Source organism: Desmodus rotundus, chromosome 4 (genome assembly GCF_022682495.2).
Source record: "Desmodus rotundus isolate HL8 chromosome 4, HLdesRot8A.1, whole genome shotgun sequence".
Lineage (NCBI taxonomy): Eukaryota > Metazoa > Chordata > Mammalia > Chiroptera > Phyllostomidae > Desmodus > Desmodus rotundus.
The window spans coordinates 24,256,206-24,275,549 of NC_071390.1; the positions used below are offsets into that span (position 1 = coordinate 24,256,206).

General features: G+C 54.6%; 1 protein-coding gene across 1 annotated transcript in view; it reads left to right on the forward strand.

Moving 5' to 3' along the window:
- The window catches only part of CRTAC1 (cartilage acidic protein 1), a 132,575-nt gene that overhangs the window by 88,748 nt on the left and 24,483 nt on the right, over positions 1–19,344 (forward strand). Inside the window, exons 4-6 of the mRNA XM_024563199.4 lie at positions 3,304–3,440; positions 8,549–8,705; positions 17,785–17,919. Of these exons, the coding sequence (XP_024418967.1) occupies positions 3,304–3,440; positions 8,549–8,705; positions 17,785–17,919 (429 nt within the window). The remainder of the gene's footprint in view (positions 1–3,303; positions 3,441–8,548; positions 8,706–17,784; positions 17,920–19,344) is intronic.

Genomic DNA, 19,344 nt, shown 5'->3' on the forward strand with positions numbered 1-19,344 from the left:
GAAGATGCTAGTAGGTGAACTGCAAAAAGGGGTTTCATGGCCAAGTTCATTTGGGAAAGGCTGGATTCAACAAAATTAAGCAGATAATTTATTGCAGGACTTTTTGAAGTTTTAATAGACTGATGTCCATTGTGAATCTCCTAGAGGATATTACAAGGTGTGGTCTTCCCCAAACACTGATGATCACGAGGCCTTTTTGTCCAGGCAGCTCACAGAGAGCAGGTTTCCACAAAGCACACTTTGGGGAATGCTGTCTTGAGTGGAATTGGAGGTGTTGAGGCAAACAGAGGGGCATCGAGTCACCCGGGGCCCATTCTCTCCTCTTGTCTAGCTGAGGCAGGAACTCAGCGGCTCCAGCGATTTCTCCCCCTGATCGCAGAGGTGCCCATCAGAGCGATGCAGAGCCCCAGTTGCTGGCAACTGCCCTCTCACCTGGCCCAGGCTTTGGGAGAGTTCAACCTCGGTATTTCAGGGGGCACTAGGCCAGCTGGAAGGACAGTCTAAAGGAGCCCTGGTTTGACAGAAAAGGGCAAGGGTCACTGACTATTGGTGAAGGCTGGAGACCGAGCTGCCTCCTCCCCTTGGAGGCCCCCCAGGCATCAGGAAGTGCTGACAAGGCTGCCGCTGCCTCGGGGCAGCTGTGAGGACGCAGCCTGGGTCTACAGTCCCTTTCGGCCGTCCTGAAATCCAGAGCGCTCTGAAAGCCTCAAGTACTTTTTTTACGTTTGTGGGGGAAATGAACTGATAGCAAACCCTGCCCTGAGCTGTCACGAGCTATTTATGGCTTTATTTATCCCACTTTGTGTGAATATGCATATTCTCTGTAGAAACATTAATGTATTTAATTATGGGGTGCAGTCCCAGTCCCTGCTGGGGTGTCATGTAATAAATGGGATGTGCACAGTGTTACATTCCTAAAGTACGAAGGAGAAATCTCAATTTCTAAACCCCTCTGGTCCCCAGGGATTACAGCGAGGGGTGTAGCCCTGGGGCACAGAGCTTCGGGTGAGTAGTTCAGGGGTGCCTGACAGGGTAACTCCCACAGCAGTGCCATGAGGGGGGGCCCAGCTGTCTTCCCTGGCTCTCACAGAGGACGCCAATGCTGGGAGAGAAGAACGAACCGGCCCAGGGCCCCGAGCTCCCGCAGTCAGAGTAGCACCTGTGCTTCTGTGGGGCCGGCTCCTTGGGTGCCCAGGGGCGCCCCTCCCAATGCACAGCAGCTCTGGGCAGAGCCCTGCTGCAACGCCTCAGCCCAGGCCCCCCCTGAACGGACATCTGTGGTCCAGGCTCTGCCTCCTGCTCAGCTTGGAGGGCCTCTCCCTCCCTGGGAGCGCCGGGCAGGGCAGCAGGGCTCTGCTCCAATGCCAGCCCCCTGGCGTCTGGCGAGCAGCCCTGAGACCAACGCCAGACCCCACAGGCTGTACACCGGCCTTCGTGGGCCCCTGTGGTGTTAGGAAGCCCCCATGTGAGGCCACTCAGAGAGCAAACCGCTTTGTCCTCTCTTGGGCAATGCCATCTGAGGGGTCCTTCATACGAGACTGCCCTCACCCACACATTCACTCACTCACACTCACCTTCACACATCCACTCATTGTCACACTCACACTATGCTCACTCTTACTCTCGCAGTCCTCACTCCCCAGAATCACACACTCTCACACTCTCACTTGCTTACTCTCACACACTCATCCCCATTCACTCATTCATTTGACCCCACACTGACTCTCCCCAAGCCCCTGCAGTGCAGACATGATGCCCCTCAAGGACCCCACGAGCATCTCATCTATGAAGTGGGAATGACTATTTCTGTCTGACCACCTCTTTGGGGGTTGCTGTGCTAACCCTGAACATGCATCCTACCATTTATTGTTCCTCATGGTGAACCAACCGGAATGCAGTTACTGTCCCCACTACAAATAAGAAAACAGAGGCTCAGAGAGCTAAGCAACTTGCCCAAAGCCAACAGCTAAAACCTAGAAGTAGGATCTGAGTGGAACTGAGACTGAGCCTCAGGCTCGTTTGCTCCAAACTCCGAAGTCTTGGCCACTGCCCACGCTGCTCCCTTCAGGCTACACCCATGGCCTCTCCCCTGGGCCAGCCAGGGGGTCAAGTGAAGCGGGCCTATCCCCCACTCCACTATCCTCAAGCTCGCCTTCCCCGATGCCTTCAGCTGCTGCTCTCTTGTGTTTCCTGGGCAAGTCCGTGAGGGCTGAGTACGATCCTTCCTAAAGTACAAATGCTTTGGGCCTCACATCTGCAAGAACTAAACTAAGAGTAAGGGCAGAGGGGGATGCTCTGTTTTAGTGATTTCAGAAGGGCTTGAGCTCCCGCTGCTGGAAGCTCTGTACCGTGTTCCCAGAGCAAACCTTCTTGGCCATGAATGAGCTTCAGGAGGTCACAGATATCCTGTGATTACATGTGGCACAGGTGGCAAACGCAAGGCCCGCGGGCCAAATCTGGCCCTCTGCCTCGTTTTATCCAGCCCCGCACCTTGTTTCTACCCGGCAGCAGTGCCGAGCTCCTTACCCCTAGTTAAGGAGTAGTTACATTTACGCAGTCCTAAAATTACATTCGGCCCTTTGAAGGCAACCTCGAGGCTGATGTGGCCCCTGGTGTAAATGAGTTTGACACCCCTGAATATGGCGTGTTGTGTGGGGCAGAGTCCCTGAGCTGAGGGGCCTTGCCTCCATCCAGTTCTCAAAGGGGTCAGTATCCCAAAAAGGTGAAGATCGCTACCCTCTAGGGAACTCCCAGGGCTGCCTGAGTGTTGACCCTACTGCCACCTGGTTCCCTGCTGGGGGAGAGGGGACACACCTGCCAGAGCTCAACTTCCAGCCCCTTCCTTGATCAGGACTCAGAGACCCACCCAGGTTCTTCTGAGACCCCAATCCAGTCCTGCAGAGAATGGAGGGGACAGCCTCTGGAGAAAGACATTCTGGGTTGAGTCTGGGTGCTGAAATAGGGGCGACCCCAGGATCTCCCTGCTGACGTTGAAGGAGCACACGCAGACAGTGAGGTCCCGTAGCTGAAGGTCACGCCAGACACACAGTAGCAGTAACGCTTCTTCCATAGTTTCCGAGGCCGGACTGGCCATTTTCATAAGCCTCAGAGTCTCTGCTCTCAACTGAAAATACCTGAGTGCCCCACAGAGGAATCCCACCTGCTGGAATGACTACTGCAAGGAGTGCTCACCTTAAGCAGATGACCCATCCACCTGTGGCCCCAACCCCTGTGGCAGGTACTCCGGAACCTACCTGCACCCTGGTCTGTCATCCACCAGCCTCCCTCTCCTCCTCTTTCCAGGGGTGGCCACGTACACGGACAAGTTGTTCAAGTTCCGCAATAGCAGATGGGAAGACGTCCTGAGCGACGAGGTCAACGTGGCCCGTGGAGTAGCCAGCCTCTTTGCCGGGCGCTCTGTGGCCTGTGTGGATAGGACGGTGAGTTCAGGGGTGCGTGGAGGGCCGGGAGAAGAAGGGGTACACAGCAGTGCGAGAGCCCAAGGGGAGCCAATAGGTAGATGTCCCCAGAGTGAGGCTTTCGAGGGTGGAGCCGAAGTCTGCATCACCTCGGCAGCTCCCAGTGTCTTGCACCTAGTAGATGCTAAAGAGTAACAACCAAGACTTGCAAGATGAGTTACAATGTACTTTCACATCATTTCTCCCAAAAGACCCTCCCAGCAACCAGTGAGGAAACCAGCCAGGTGCTGTCAGCCCCTGGACAGCACCACTGAGGCCCAGCTTAGAGCAATGACTTGCCTCAGGACCTGAAATGGATTGGTGGTGTGGCTAGGACCAGAATCAGCTCAAAACCTTGTGCTCATTCATTCAACCAATATTTAAAAGTACCTACTATGTGCCAGGCATTGAGCCATGAGGACCCCCTGAAGGAATGAAAGCATGGCAAAGGGGCTCAGGGGTGGGGGAGGGGGAGGTTGCCACAGTGTACAAGTGCCTTAGTTAATCACTGGCTCCACCGACGCTTTCCTGCCCTGCTAGCCCACCCTGCCAGAAGGGTGGGAAAGAAAGGCCAAGTGGGGAGGGGAAGGAGCAGCTGCAGCCATCTGCCCTTTGGGGCCACCTCCACCGGGCTTGTGTCCCAGCAGCCCCGGCCAGAGCTGGAGGCTTGCTGTGGAGGTGATTTATCCCTCCTGTCACCTGCTCCCCTGCTGCCCCCTCCTTGACTTCACAAAACAATCATTAAATCAGGGGCCCAGCTGCCACCCAGCTTCCACAGAGCGTCTCTGGCCCCCATCCTGGGGGCTGGGGCAAGGGGGCTGGCTCATTTCAGGACTGAGGTGGCACAGAGGGGATTGGGGATTCGGTGTGAACCTTCACAGCAGGGGCCTCCAGGCCATGGGAGAAGGCAGGTGCCAGGTATAAATATTTATTTCTTAACAAGCTGGTGCTGAGAAGAGAAGCCAAGCTGGGCTGTGAAGCCACATTTAGCCCTGACCTGAATCCGTGCCGCCTGGACTCCTGCCTGGTGGGAGGGAAGGGGGAGGCAGCCCTGTGAGAAGCCCCAGAGAATGGGGAGGGTCTGAGGGGTGCCAGGCCCGGCTGCTGCTGGGGGCCTCTGCCCAGTCTCCTACCGGCTTCCTGTCCCAGTCTTTCAGGAACCAGGCTTCCCACACTCTGCTGAGGTGGGAACCTTCTCAAAGCTGCTGGGAGGGCCTGAGGGTTAATCACAAAGAGATGCACTCTCTGTCCTAACAAGGTCATCTGCACACCCACACATTTAACCACAGGACAAAGGCACCATGTGAAATGCAAAAAGGAAAAAAGGCATTGGCACGCAGCACAGTAGGCGGGCACTTAGCAGCTCCCTCAGTCCCTGCTCATTCCAAGCCTCAGCCCGTCTGCCACCAGTGGAGGGGTGGCTTTTCTTATTCTGCCACCACCTTGGCAGTCCCTGGGGGCCTGAGAACTGTGAAAGGAGGAAAAGGAAGAGGTCAAGCTGAGAGACAGGAATACAGTGTGATGCAGGAAAATACAAGAGCAATCATAGCAATAAGAACTATCGCTTATTAAGCTAACAACATGCGCAGCACAGCAACATGCGCAGCCCTGTGCTAAGTGCTTTACGAGCATCATCTTATCGAATCCTTATAATAAGCCTATGAGGTAGATATGCTCTCATTATCCCCATTTTACAGACGTGGAAAGTAAGCCTTGGAGCAAGGAAGCAACTTCACCTTGGTCACGTAGCCAAGAATTGAGTCCTGCCACCTGAAAATGAACCACAGTCCCTTTTACTCCTCTGCCTCCAGGGGAACTGGTATCAGTTACAAATTTCTAACCACAAGTTCTGTTATAGCGTTCACCCTGCTCCTTCCTCACCCCCACAGCCCTGCCTGGGGCCCTTTAGTCTACCTGTCCAGTGGTTTTCAACGTGTGTTCCCCAACCAGCAGAATCAGCGTGGGTTAGAGATATAAGTGTTCAGGCCCCATTTTATCCCACCCTCCAGACCTAGCGAATCAGAATTCCTGGGGGTGGGGCCTGCAAGCTGATTTTCAACAAGCCCTGCAGGTGATTCGGATGCAGCCTTAAGTTTGAGGACCAACGCAGCAGGCAAAGGTCTCCACCCTACCGCCCGCCCCACGGTTCTCTCCCTCTCCCCGTCCAGCCTCCAGCCCTCGTTTGTTCTCTGCCCCAAACCTGCATCAGGGCCTGCCCTTCATCTTCAGCGGCCTCATCACTCACCCACCTTTCTGGATCCAACTCAAAGCCAATCTCTTACAAGAAGTGTCCCTTGATCGATAATGATTATGCCTCATGTTTATATAGCATTTTTATCTTTCAAAGACCTTTCACATGCTCTGTCTCATTTCATCTTCTCAACAACCCTGCCAGGAAGCAGGGAGAATATGATTCCCACTTAACATGTGAGGAGATGCAGCTGAAGAGGCTGCGGGGTCCACCCGAGGACAAGGAGTCGGTTAGGGGTCAAGCCTGGGCTAGGACCCAGGCTAATAGCCCTAGGCCGTCAGCTCTCAAAATGTGGTTCCTGGACCAATAGCATCATCAGCTTCACCTGGGAACCTGTTAGAAACACACATCTCAGGCCCACTCCAGACCCAAAGCAGAAACTGGGGATGGAACCCAGCTTCTACATTTTAACAAGCCCCCACAAATTAGGCTAACTGCAAGGTCCACTTTCCTAGACCCAAAGCTGCAGAAACATGGGATGACCTCCCTCTAACCTTCCCAGAAGGACTGTGGTCCAGTTCCCGTGAGGGTTTGTGCCGTCATCTGCACACACCTGGGCTTGTCCGTTTACTCGCCCCGATACGTTGCAGTAAGGAACTAGGTATAACTGAAATTTCTAAGTAGCCTAATTTTTAGCAGAGTCCATTTCCGTTTATTTGGCTTTAATTGCCCATTTGTTGATGAAATTGCTAACAGCTGGTTGGGTCGGGAACCGTTGCAGTGATGGTGTACTTTCCCCTTTGGCCCCACTCATTCACTATGTATCCAGTCGTTCCACACGCATACACTGAGCTCCTGTGGTGGGCCAGAGCCTTTCACGGCCCTCCCCTGATCACCAAGCCACATCGGAAGCTGTGCATCTCAAACATCCATTTGGCATAGGGGTCACCTGGGGGTCTTATGACAATGCAGATTCTGCCCTCGCTGGGCGGCCCAGGTGGTTGGAGCTTCATCCCATACGCCAAAACACTGTGGCTTCGATTCCCAGTTAGGGTACATACCTAGGTTGCTGGTTCGATCCCTGGTCGGGGCACATACGGGAAGCAACCAATCAATGTTTCTCACATCGATGTTTCCCTCTCTCTCCCTCCCCAACCCCTCCTTCTCTCTCAAAAATCAATGAACATACCTTTGAGTGAAGGTTAAAGAAGTACAGAAAATGCAGGTTCTGATTCAGCAGGTCTGGGGTGGGACCTGAGAGTTCCACCATGGTCTCAGATGACACCAATGCTGCTGGTCCAAAGACCCCTTTGAGTAAATCGATTTGCAAAGCACCAGTTCCCAGGTAGCAGGGCAGAGACTCAGGTAACCGAAAAAGAAAGGGCGTAGAAGTCCTTAAGGAACAGTGTTGCCACCCTCTCCAGCTTTGTCCCCTGACGTGCCCTGCCTTTCATTTTACATTCTAGTAACACTGAACGACCTGCTTGTGATTTCCCTAGATACATCATTCTCTGTCTCATGTCTGCCGGAAGGTTCTTTCCCCTCCACTTCACCTGGCTGAGACTCCTTTAGAAAACCTTTTCTGCATTTCCAACAGCTAGGTGCCCTCCCTCTGGGTTAGGGGCCCGTCTTCTGTGCACCCAGGAAATCCTGTACACACTACCTCAGTCACATACATAATTGTGTGACTGTTGACGGGTCTGAATCTCTCAGGACACCCTGAGGTCCTTCGTTGGCCTCACCCACCAAGTGGCTCTAAATTAGCTTTCCTGATGAAAAGTGTCCCACAGAAGAGAGCGAGTCAGTGACCAGTTAATTGGAACTGGGGTTCTGCGCATGGGGCCATTGGGTAAGAAACAGAAACAAGCAAGAGGGTTGAAAAGAGGGGGTGACAGAGCAATCTTGTTGCCTTGAACTCAGCTGTTTCTCTTGCATTGTTTTGTGTTTATGACCTGCCTTTAAACTCGACGATAAGCAACCTAAGAATGAAGACTTGGTCTTAAGTACATTTGTAGCAGAGTGCCCTGCACACAGTGAGAGCTCAAGAAGTATCTACTGTGTGATTAATTAGAGGGAAATGATGTAAAGGGTGAGAGGAAAGCTAGAAAACTGTTTTAGAAATTGTGTGGATCTCCTGGGGAAAGGAGGCATCCATTGGAGAAATAACATCATTATAATGACGGGCAGAAAAGAGTCTTTCATCAGCAGTGTCTCGGACTACAGAAGAGAATGACTACAGCAACGAGGAGGATGCAAAGGAAAAAACTAGTTGAGACAGTGTTATAAAGGCAGAAACAGTGTAATAGTTCCTTCTATAATGTGGGGAAAACAAAGGAATGGAAGAGGGAAGGAGGACCCCTGCCTTTCTGAGCCTCTCCCACGACCAAAACAGAGGGATGAAGAAGTATCAGGTGGGAAGGGGGAGGGAGAAGTCTCAGGAATTTGCTTGTCATCTTGGCTGGAGTGAGCTTGAATGGGAGAGAGAGACTGAGAATAATGGAACCGGTAGATCAATCAATCAGCAAATATTTATTGAGCAGCTACCCTGGCTGGCAGCTGGAGAGAGCTCAGCTGGAGGGAGGCACATTAGAAAATTGTCTATGAAAAGGTGGCTGTGGGGGAGAGTGAGGGATGTGTTCTTCTGGAACAGGATAGAAAGAGGAGGAGGGTGGCTTCTTTGTGGGACTGCAGGGGGCATCGTGCACTGCGTAGCCTCTGGGAAAGTACCTCTGGGGCTGTGCAAGGCCACGCACGCCGGGCCTGGGGAGAAGAACCCAACCCCATGAGACAGCTGCGGTCCTGTGAGCAGAGGGGCAGAGCCGCTGTCCCCGTGGGAAGGACCTCAGTGAGCCCAGAGAGGCCTGCTCACCCACCCTCCTCCCCTCCCCTCCCTCCTCAGGGCTCTGGACGCTACTCCATCTACATCGCCAACTATGCCTATGGTAACGTGGGCCCTGATGCCCTCATTGAAATGGACCCCGAGGCCAGTGACCTCTCCCGCGGCATTCTGGCGCTCAGAGATGTGGCTGCGGAGGCTGGGGTCAGCAAGTACACAGGTATGCAGAGTGATGGGGAGGCTGCCCGCTGGAGGGGCTGGGGGACGAGGGAACGGGCCTTGCAAGGCTGTGTCCAGATCATCAAAGGCCACAGGAGAGGATAGGTCCCTGGGGAGGGAGGGTGAAGATTTTATTTCATCCCACCACCCACAGAAGGCTTCTCCAATGCTGCCTCTCCAAGGGTTGATGAGATACCTGGCAGGTTGGGCTTTAGGGGGCTCCTTGGGGCACGTGGGACATGGGGTCTGAATCTCATAACATTGTCCGATCCCTGGAACCTCTTGCCCCATTCCCTGATGTGACCCAAATGATGGGTGAACAGGTTCTGTAGGAGGAAACTGACAAGTCACAACGCTGAGATTTAAAACATTCTTTATTGCCAAACAGCAGATGAAATTATTTACTTACACATAAGCAGCCAGGAATTGAGTGCTAGCTAAATCCATAAGCTTCAGCTGGGTCCCGTCTCGGATAACTGAGCTCAAAGAATTGTGTTCTTGTTCCAAAACCTCTCCAGCACTTTTTTAGAAGGCAAGCTCCCCCCGCTTCTTTCTGGATGGGGGACCTATTGTCAGAGTCTCCGACAGGGAGATCTTTCTAGGGAAGGCTGTTTTTCTCATTCTAGCATGGCTGCTGACTAAACTCTGATCATCTGCCAATAGACTGCCAATGGCAGAACCATCCGGTTCCTGTCTGGGGTGCCAGAACTCAGGAAGCCAGGGCTGTGCACATGAACTTCAGCCTCACGTGAACTTCAGCCTCGCTCATACCGCATCCTCCCTTCAGACTTAGAAATTCTCTCATTGGTTGACTTTCCCAATATATCCATCCCAGTGTGCAGTACAGGCTTCCAAAGCGGCAGCCTGCCTGAATCCGAATCCTGGGGTTGGGAGGGCACCTCAGGGGTCATCTGGGCTATCCCCCCTGCCTCCGGACACCTAAGTGGTGGCATAATCTCAAAGTCCTATGCAGAAAGGGTTGTCCCCTGAGTTGATGATGCCTTTCTCTGGCCAACTTTCCACGTCGGTGAAAGGGGGAGATTGATGCTAGCCTGTCTGACAAAATTTGTGGGAGCATATGAGTAGATAATAAAATAGTTTGCACAGCTCAAGCCCCATCAAAGCCCTTCAGAGCTCCACACGTGAATGTGTAGCAGAAAGGCTGAGTGCCAGTAATAAACTCTGTTTTCCTAGGAAAAGGAATAAACATGCCGGAGCTTCAGCCTGGATTTGTACAGTCAGTTTTTCTGAATAGGTCCCAGGTCTGGGTACTGGGCTGGCTTGGTAATTAAGTGCCTTGATCTGCAGAAGAAAGAGGGTGGGCTGGGGAGGCGTAGCACTTGAAAATGATGAGCTAGAGGAGAGGCAAAGTCTGGGAGAGGGGGTTATACACAGAATAAAAGAATTCAGAAGGTTGTAGCTGGGTTTGAGCATGAAGGGGACATTGTTCACACTGGCTGGGCTGGCAGAGGGCCTGGCAGGAACTGAGGAGGGGGATGGAATAGACCAAGAGGAGACAGCTGAGGAGCAGGGATGGGGATGGGAGCACCGGCCAACTGTGCCGGGCTGTGCTGGAAGTCCTGGGCAGCTCAAGGAAGGGGCGGCAGCTTCTGTGGAGCACACAGGCAGGCCAGGGCAGCTGGCATACCCAGAAGACACGTTAGAGCAGCTCCGCAGACTTCCAAAAGCCATTTGGCAGACGAGAACCTATTTGGCTCACCAAGTTACTAGTGTGTCTGCCCGCCTTCCCCAGCCCACCCTTTCCCTGCCTGCCAAGCCCCCCAACTCCATCCCGCAGTCCCCTTTGTCATTCTGCTGACAACTCGTGGACATCTGGTTGGAAAACTCTGAGTCCCCTGAGTCCCAGGAATGGACCCCAGATGTAAGGACCGCCCCGAGCCCAGCCCGATTGCTGAGGCTCTGGCACGTGGCCAGTGCTCAGCTCCAGGCCAACGCCATGGGGCCTGGGAAGGGTGAGGAAGTGGGCAGTGAGGTGCAGGGCCCTGAGCAGGCTGGGAGGGTAGCAAGCCATGGCCGGATGTGCAGTCAGGGAGCCACAGGTCCCTGGAACCAAGCCACACACAACACCCATCTGCAGGACAGACCTCAGAGCACTGTCCATGTTACAGAAGAACAAACGGAAGGTCCAGAGACAGAAGGGACCTGCCCAAGGTCACACAGGATAGTGTAAAGACACTAGCAGTTAGAGCCCCCGTCCCCTGTTGCCTAAACTGCCACAACCAGCTGACCTTTCTGATGACCTCCAGCTTGAGATCCTGCTCCAGCCTGCAAGCCGGGAGCGCGGGTGAAGGAGGAAGGCCCTGCCCCCACTGGGAATGTAGCCCCAGGGATGGGCACTCAGACTTCCATGGTGGCCCCCGGTTTTTGTGGCTGAAGCAGCTGCCTGACCTGGGGTGCCCAGGGCAGCCTGGGAGGCCCGGTGACCCCATCAGCAAGCGAAGTGATGGCGCTGCCCACACTGGCTGTCTGCTCCTCCGGAGGGGGAGGGGAGGCCTCCTCTCCAGACTGTGGAAGCCGCTGGCAGCCACAGCTCTCCTGGGTCACAGTGCCATCTAGTGGCCAGCATGCCCACTCTCTGGGGACACAGTGGGGACTCCAGGGACTGGAAGTCCCCTGGAGGGCAGCTTTGGGAGAGCCACTGCTGCTGAGTTGAGCTGAGGCAAGGCCACTCCCCGTGGTTTCTGGTTGGATGAGAATCCCACGCCCTGACTTCCCCAGCTGCCCGCAGCCCCTTGGAGCCTGGACAGTGCTGGGAACTGCCCTCCATGGGAATCCTGAGAGTTACTTCTCCTGTGGCAGAGGGCCTGCATGCATGGAACCCCCAGGGGGAAGGGTGGGGACTAAGCAGACTGCTCTACCTCTGGGGCCCAAGTGTCCTTGGGCAAGTCCCTCAGTCCCTGTGAGCACCTTGAACTAGCCATCTTCCAGGGCTGCTAAGAGGACAGTGTCTGGAGCCAGAGCACCAGGTGCATTTCCCACCTCCATCATGTCCTGTCCAGGCCACGGTGGAGGCGGGATTAGCACCCTCTGTAGGCCTCAGTTTTCTCACCAACAAAACGGGGCTGAGCACGGGGCATGCCCGGCACAGGGCCTAGCACACAGGCAGTGCCCCCCAAGCGTCACCAACGGCAACACCCACCTCCCCTGTGGTCCCGGCAGTGATGCCAGGGCCCCCTCCCGGGCATCTCCTGTGGGGAGGGAGTGCCATGCTGGGCACAGGGGGAGCGCGCAGCCCGCAGGCCCAGCCCCCATCCTGGAGGCATTCTCCACGTGTCCCACAGCCTGTCCTGCAGTCCTGGGCACAAACGCAGGCCCCTTCATCCCTGTGTCCACTGCAGTCCACCTCTCTTCCCTTGTCTCTGATCCTGCCTCCCCCCCGAAGCCCACACCGCCCCAGGACCTTTGCATCATGGCCTCACCCTGTAAGGGAGCATCTGTCTGGGCTGCAAGGTGGTTATTAAAGAAGCCTTAAAGGAAATTTGGAAAGAAAATGGAGGTGGATTTATGAGGGTGGGTGGGGAGTTTCGCTGTCGGCTGGGAGCAGAGCGAACAAAGCGGAGGGCAGGTCTGATTTACAGGAAGTCATTATTGGAGGGGAGAGAGATGCCCAAAGCCCAGCTGAGACCTCTGGCAGGTTCCCACCAGCCCGCTCTGGAGAGGTGACTGGGGGCAGCAGAGTGGAGGCTGCGGAGCCTCCCAGCTCCCAAGGCGGGCGCTGGCCTTGCAGCAGGAGTGCGGCCAGATCTGACAGCCAGGGATAGTCGGGCTGGAGTGACAGCCTCCTCGCCAGGGCCCTGGACCTCTGCCAGAGAGCCCCGAAGCCTCAAGATACACAGACTCTCAGATGCATTGGATGATTGGCAAGAAGGGACATGACTTTTTTTTTTCCACAACAAACACAGATATGTCATACAATACAAACTCAATCTTGAGACACATTTTCTTAAGCTAAAATACGAAAATTTAAAGAAATGTCAAGCCTGTGGCTGGCCACTCTGGGCCTCTCCAGAAGTACAGGTGGCTCCTCTGTGGAGCGGGGACTTCAGTAGAAATATCTGAGAGCACAGTGTGGGGATGGCCGGGGCCCCGGGGGCACTCAGACATGGGTGTGGACTGCGACCTACGGTCTGCTGGCCGCCATTGCGCCTCCCCAAGCCTCGGTTTCCTCACCTAGGAAATGGCGAGGTGAGATGAGACATGTTCAGGTCCTGCTCCACGGGACAGAAAAGCAGGTCCCTTCTCTTCTGCCTTCTCTTCTGAAACAGCACCTTCCTGTCCCTCACTGCTTTGGGGGGGGAGGGGTGCACAGTGAGGATCGACTTCCCCACTGTAACTCCCTGGGTGCCCACGGTGTGGGAACCCCCACCCAACAGACATGCTGGAGCCCAACCTCCTGCCCACCTGCAGGCACAGGCAGGGAGGACTGGGGAGCAGTGCGCATGTCCTGTCCGATACCCTGTGCGCTCCTCCATGGGGGACCCTGCCTAGCGTCTGATGGCTCACAGAGGGCTTTAGGGAGAGGGGCTGGGACAGGCACCACTGGCACCAACACAGTGTTCCTACATGTTAGGACTTTCAGGAAATTTAGGGTGTGCGACCCTGTTACCATCCTGCCCTTACTCTCACACCCCCTTCTCCAGCACACACCTATGCACGCACACACCTGTGCACACACACACTGCCCATTTCTCTACCCCTACATTTTCTAGCATCTTTGCTATTCTTTGACAACACCTTGAATGGTCTTGGCAGCCTGCAGGCCCTGGTGTCCACCAGCATCATATTCCTATCAAGGGCTCAGCAGGCTGCTCTCACAGGTCCAAGTTCCTTGGCCAGCAGGCCTCACCTCAGCCTCAGCCTCCACAGTGCCAGTGTAGATGGGCCCAGGATTCTACTCCCAACCACGGCTGTCCTGTGGCCTAGCCTGGAGGATACGCTGAGGAGCAGAGGTGGAAGGAGCCTTGGAGACCTGCTCATTCTCCCACTCATTTACAGGGAGCGAGACCAAAGCCTGGGGAGCACACTTCCCAAGGTCCCGTGGCCATAGGGGCTGCAGAGGCAGGGCAAGAACCTGGAGGCTTTTCCTTAGCACCGAGAATCCCCTGCCTTTTGGTCCCTGGGGCCCCAGGCCCACAGTTTGGGGTGGTTCAGCAGCACACACCCTCTTCCCCACAGCCTCTCTTTCCCTTCCTCGCCCCACCCCCCAATGCCCCATGCCCCTGGGTGCTGGTCCAAGTGCAGTCTGAGAGATGGATCACCTACTCGCAAATGGACTTGAGTCTGGGTCACCCAAGTGCAGGGGTCAGAGGTGGAGGGGAGTGGTTCTTGAGAGTAAATGAGGCTGCCCCATGGGGCTCGGGCCCAATGAGCAGATCATCAAAGAGGGTGCTGGAATGTGGCAGGAGGGAGAGGAGCCCAGGGGGCGCATTTTCCCCTGTTACTCCACCCCTCCCACCCAGCTCGGTGGGCGGAGAAGCCTTCAGGAAGGGGAGGGCAGGGAGCAGCGTTTACACCCAACAGCAGAACCAGGAGGCCTTTGAAGGGATATTATTCACCCAGCAGGTGGGAAATAGTCCCAGCTAATGACTGTGTGGCACCTGACATTTTCCAAGGTACCTTCCAAAAACCAGCTGACTTAATATTTATGGAAGCTCTGAGAAAGGGCTATTATTGTTGTCAGTCTTTCTCTGGTGAGAAAACAAGATGCCCGGAAAGGTCCATTGGCGTGCCCGAGGCCACACAGCTTGACCTTTCTCATCCTCAGCCTTTCCCACCACAGGGCTGCCCCTCCAGCCCCAGCTGGGGCACTGCTAGTCACCCAGAGGGCGTGCCTGCCTCGGGTATCTAAGAACTCATTGATGTAAAGTGGAGTGTAGCTTCCTGTTGGGACATCATGCTCCAAGGACAAATAAGATGTTCCTGAACCCACCTCCCTCCCCCACCTCCACCCGGGTGGGGTGGAGGGATGGGGAGAAAAGGCATACAACTGTAATTGAATAAAAAAAGCTAAAGCTGGAAGATGACTTAACTCTAGGCCACAGTGTACAAAGGGTATCTACGGCTCTGCTAGAGGGAACATGAGTTGACTCACAATCCAGATTAATTCAATTTATGAGAAAACTACCCTGGTTTTAATACTAGAGCATTAAACTGGAGTACTGACTAATGAGATTATTTGAAAAAAAAAAAAAAAAGATGTTCCTAACTGCCCGCTGAGTAGCCCCGTAAGGTGTGTGCTAAGCCTCGGGGAGGGGAAGACAGGAAGGGTGGGACAAAGGAGGGGGAAAGGCTGGGGGAGGGGGGAAAGGTCCAGGTAAAAGGTACTTGCTGAGTAGGGGGCCTCCGCCATTGACCAGCGGGGAATGAGAGTGTCAGGCTACGCTGAGGGTGGATGGGTTGTATTGGTTTGAAGATTTACATGATTACCCTGGGAGGACCATCTCCCCTGCAGCACCAGTGAGGGGTGCAGACACCTGGCCGCCCCTGCCTTCGACCCCAGTTTGACCCCGCCACCTGAGGCTGCTGGGGCTCGTTTGGAGAGGCCAGCTCCCAACTGTCAACTCACCTGCTCCCCAACTGTGCAGCCAATTTGCCAAGACGGAGTTGTAGGTAACATCTCTGTTATGGTCTGATTGCCATGGCAATAAATTGTCACTAATTAGTAGTGTGGTTACCATGGCAATTTTCTAGTAATTACAGGTTACAAATGGTGCAAGGCTTCAACCCAACCCAATTAGTTAATTAGAAAGATTTAGAAATTTGTCCAAGAGGGAAATAACCTGCTTGGTAGAAAATGAAGGGAATGTGTCACAGCTTGGGAGCCAGAGGTGGAGAAGAAATTGGAAGATGCTGGACAGGGGAGGAAGGATGGAGTTGCGTGGCCGCAAGTCCCAGAGCCCCACCTGGAATTTCCAGGGGCCCAGGCAAGGCCAGCGGTTTCTCACTAAAGCCTGTTACAGAGCTGGAGTCTGGCAGGACCAGGGCAGAGACAGCCGCCAACAGCCACTCAGCAGCTCCTCTTTGAATGGGCGGACATGGTGCCCAGGTTGTGGCCCAGCACCCCTCCTTGCTGGCTGTAAAGGAAAGGCCTCCGAAAGCTTCCCGCCCACCACTGTGGCTCTCCTAATGAAAAGTGCTTGTTGCATCTTGGATGTTGTTTCCCAGCAGTGTAGTGGACTCCGTGGCTTCATTTTTATGAGGCTTGGGCTCTCTCTGAGAGCTAGTAAGATTTCCCGGGAAGCTCCTGGGGGCACAGGGCCCAGCATGTGTGGACGAGGAGCCCCCACCATGAGAGCGGCAATGCCATTCGCCCCATCCCTTCCCCCTGTCCCCAGAAACAGGCTCTGGTGGGCAGACTCCATTTATTCACTAGGTAAGAAAGGCCCAGTGATTTCCTTCAGAGGCCTCTCCCAGGGGACAGGAGGGGCCTGGCGACCAAGAGAACCTCCACCCCACACTGGCCCTGTCACCTGGTGGAAACCTCTGCTGCACCCGGAGGCCGCCGGCAGGGCGGCGCCTGGCCCAATATCCCTGCCTGAGCTCTCACTTAAAAAAAAAAAAAGTTCTTTTGAGAGCTGGTAACCAGTCCCAAAGCACTGAGCAGCCCTTCATCGCGGCGCTCCCCAGAGTTCACTGCGCACAGAGATCACCCAGAGGCCCCGCTGGAGCGCCCCGATCCGGTGGGGACCTGACATTCGCATGCTGACAAGCTCCCCAGTGCCCTGCCGCGCTGCAGCGGGTCCACGGGCGTGACTCTGAGCGGCAAGGCGGTAGGATCCACAAAGACCTTTCACACAGCTCACCACACTTGATACTCTCAAAATCCCAGAAATAACAAAAGCAGGTCACGCTATTCCCATTTTGCAGATGAAGGAAGTGAGGCTAAAAGGGTCACAGGGCCTCGTAAAAAGCCAGGCTGGAGCTAAAATGAATGTCCTGGTCCTGGTCAGGCTGTTTTCTGCGTGGTAGTTCCAGAGGTTGTGGGTGTGGCTTTCCGGGCTTTGCTGGAACCCCACTGGCTGGGGTGCAGTGTTCAGGATGTCCGGGGATCGGGCATGTTGACAGGGGGAGCTCAAAGTTGACCTTGGAGAGACTTCAGGCTGTAATGTAGGTTTGGCTGGATTTCTCTCTTTAAAAAAAAAAACAACCCACTTCACTGGATTTTTTCCTTTTAAACTAAAGAAACGATTCTGTTGGAACAAGCTAAACATGAAGACATTCACAACAAAAGGCCACTATCATCGCCTCCTCCCTCCCCAAATCTTAGCTCAGCCTGTAGCCAGGGGAGCCCGGGTATGGCCTTTCTCACCTTGCCCGGACATGAGAACAAGCTTGCACACACGTGTTCAGAAATATCATGTATTTTTCTTTTTCTTTTTTAAGAAAAGTAAGATCACACAATGTGATTACTTGGCAAATTGCATTTTACGTAAAACCGTCATGGGCACTCCTCCAAGTCAATACATAGGGAGCAATGCCCTCTCCTTAGCAGCTATGACGTGGTCCATCACACAGATGCACCATCAGCCTCTGCTCATGGGCATGCAGGTTTTGCCCAGCCACCCCCTAGGCCAGACAGAGCAAGGTAAACGTCCTTGTACCCATAGCTGGAACCCGTTCCTCTCAGTTCCTAGAGCAGAAACACACCCTGTGTCCTGACCAGCATATGTGTGACTGGGGTGTGGGTGGGGCTGTCAGGAAAATCTGTGACTTGACCAAGGCGTTGTGGGTAGAGCTAGGTTTTGGGCTGATTGTAATTCAGCCATCTCTGTGTTCCTTGGGTCATGCTATCATCCCTTCGGCACAAAGTGACTTGGTCCTGCCCCTCTCTTGCCTCGACATCAGTGTGGTCACCGTCTCCATAGGTTTGTGGACCTTCGAGCCCAGGTCTGGGCTCAGGGAAGCCTCTGGAAGGTCAGAATCACCTTTCCCACCCCATCCCCAGGTTCTTCTGAGGCACCATGAGCAAGCTTCTTGCAGGCTTCAGAGGCAGCCACGTCCTCTATGCAGAACTGGGGCATGGCTTCTGCCACTTACTGAGGGTCCATGTCCTCCCCTAGGCGGCCGAGGTGTCAGCGTGGGCCCAATCCTCAGCAGCAGCGCCTCCGATATCTTCTGTGACAACGAGAACGGGCCCAACTTCCTCTTCCATAACCAGGGTGACGGCACCTTCGTGGATGCGGCAGCCAGCGCTGGTGAGTGCAGCCGCTGCCCTGAGTCCCTCAGACCCCAGACCCACAGGGGCTCTGGGCTGCCCTGCCCCCTCAAGCACGATCCCCCAGGCCTCTGGGAGAGGCAGCCTCAGCCCCACACAGGGAAACATGGCTTGTCATCTCCAACTGCACACCCCGCACCATGGCTCAGGCCCAGGGGGTGTTTGCTGCCGGGGAGAGGGGACCGGAACTCCTGGCTGTTACTCATTTTCCAGCAGCTGGACTTGGCCCATGTCCTCCTGAGTCCTGCTTGAGTCCCAACATCAATTCCTCCCTGCCAGCGCTGCCTCCCTCCATTTCCCCTCCCCACATGCATCTCAAGCATTCCATTCGATCCAATAACCATTCTATTGAGCTCCTGCTAACTACCAGGCTGGTGCTAAGAGCTGGGGGCGCTAACCTGAATGATGTTAAGACCATTTCATACACACACAAGGCACTGACTTTCTGGAAAGGGAAACAAAGAAACAAATCCCTATAATAAGAAACAGGATAAAATCCACTCAAAATAGCACTCTAGCTCCCGGCTCTGCTCCCCCTTCTCCCCTTGGTGCTCATCCCTCATCTGCCTCAGGGCCTTTGCACCTGCTTGAAGGCCCTCAGTTCTCTCTGCCTGAAGTGCACCTCCCTCTTCTCTATCTGCAGAACTTATTATCCTTCAACACTTAACTCACGTGTTATCTGCGAAGACTTTTCTCCTCCCTCTGTGCCACGGGGCAGAGAGTGGCAACCCCTCCTCTGTGTTCCCACTGCCCTTGCATGTACCTGTCACTTGGGCTTCTATGTTGCTCTAGCAACCTCTCTGTGTCTACAAGGACTGAGCTCCGTTCTATTCACTCTCAACACAATTCTCGGCATGCAGGGGTCGCCCAGTAAATTTCGCGGAGCGACAGAATGGACACAATAAAAGTTGACGGATGCAGTCAGTCTGCCCTTCCACCACTTCTCCCTGTGCAGGCTCTCCCCACCTTGCCAATGAATGAAAGGTTTAATTTCACCTCCTTCCTGGTGGCCTAGGGACACACTCTGGCCTCCGGAAGAAGAGATGAGCAGGGGCCTAGAGACATAGCTCAAAGGTCCTATAAGCTCCAGCTAGTGCTGGCAGGAGCCTCAAATCCCTGAGCTGGTGTCCATCCAGCCTGTGACATACAAGTACCTTCTCCCCAGCTCTCTGCTCAGAATTCCCATTCTGAGCACCCATCCCCCTCCCCCACACACACACTTGTAGCCAGGGAGCTCCCCTGGCTGGTCCTCCCCACCGCTCACCCCTCCTAGGGCTATATGCTCTGGCAGCAAATTTTCTCATTGCTGAAAAATTATAAGATGAAGGCGAGGTGGTGGTGGAGAAAACCTAGAGGATTTGATAAGGTGTTAAAGAGATGGAAGCAGAGGTGAGCGAGCGAGTTG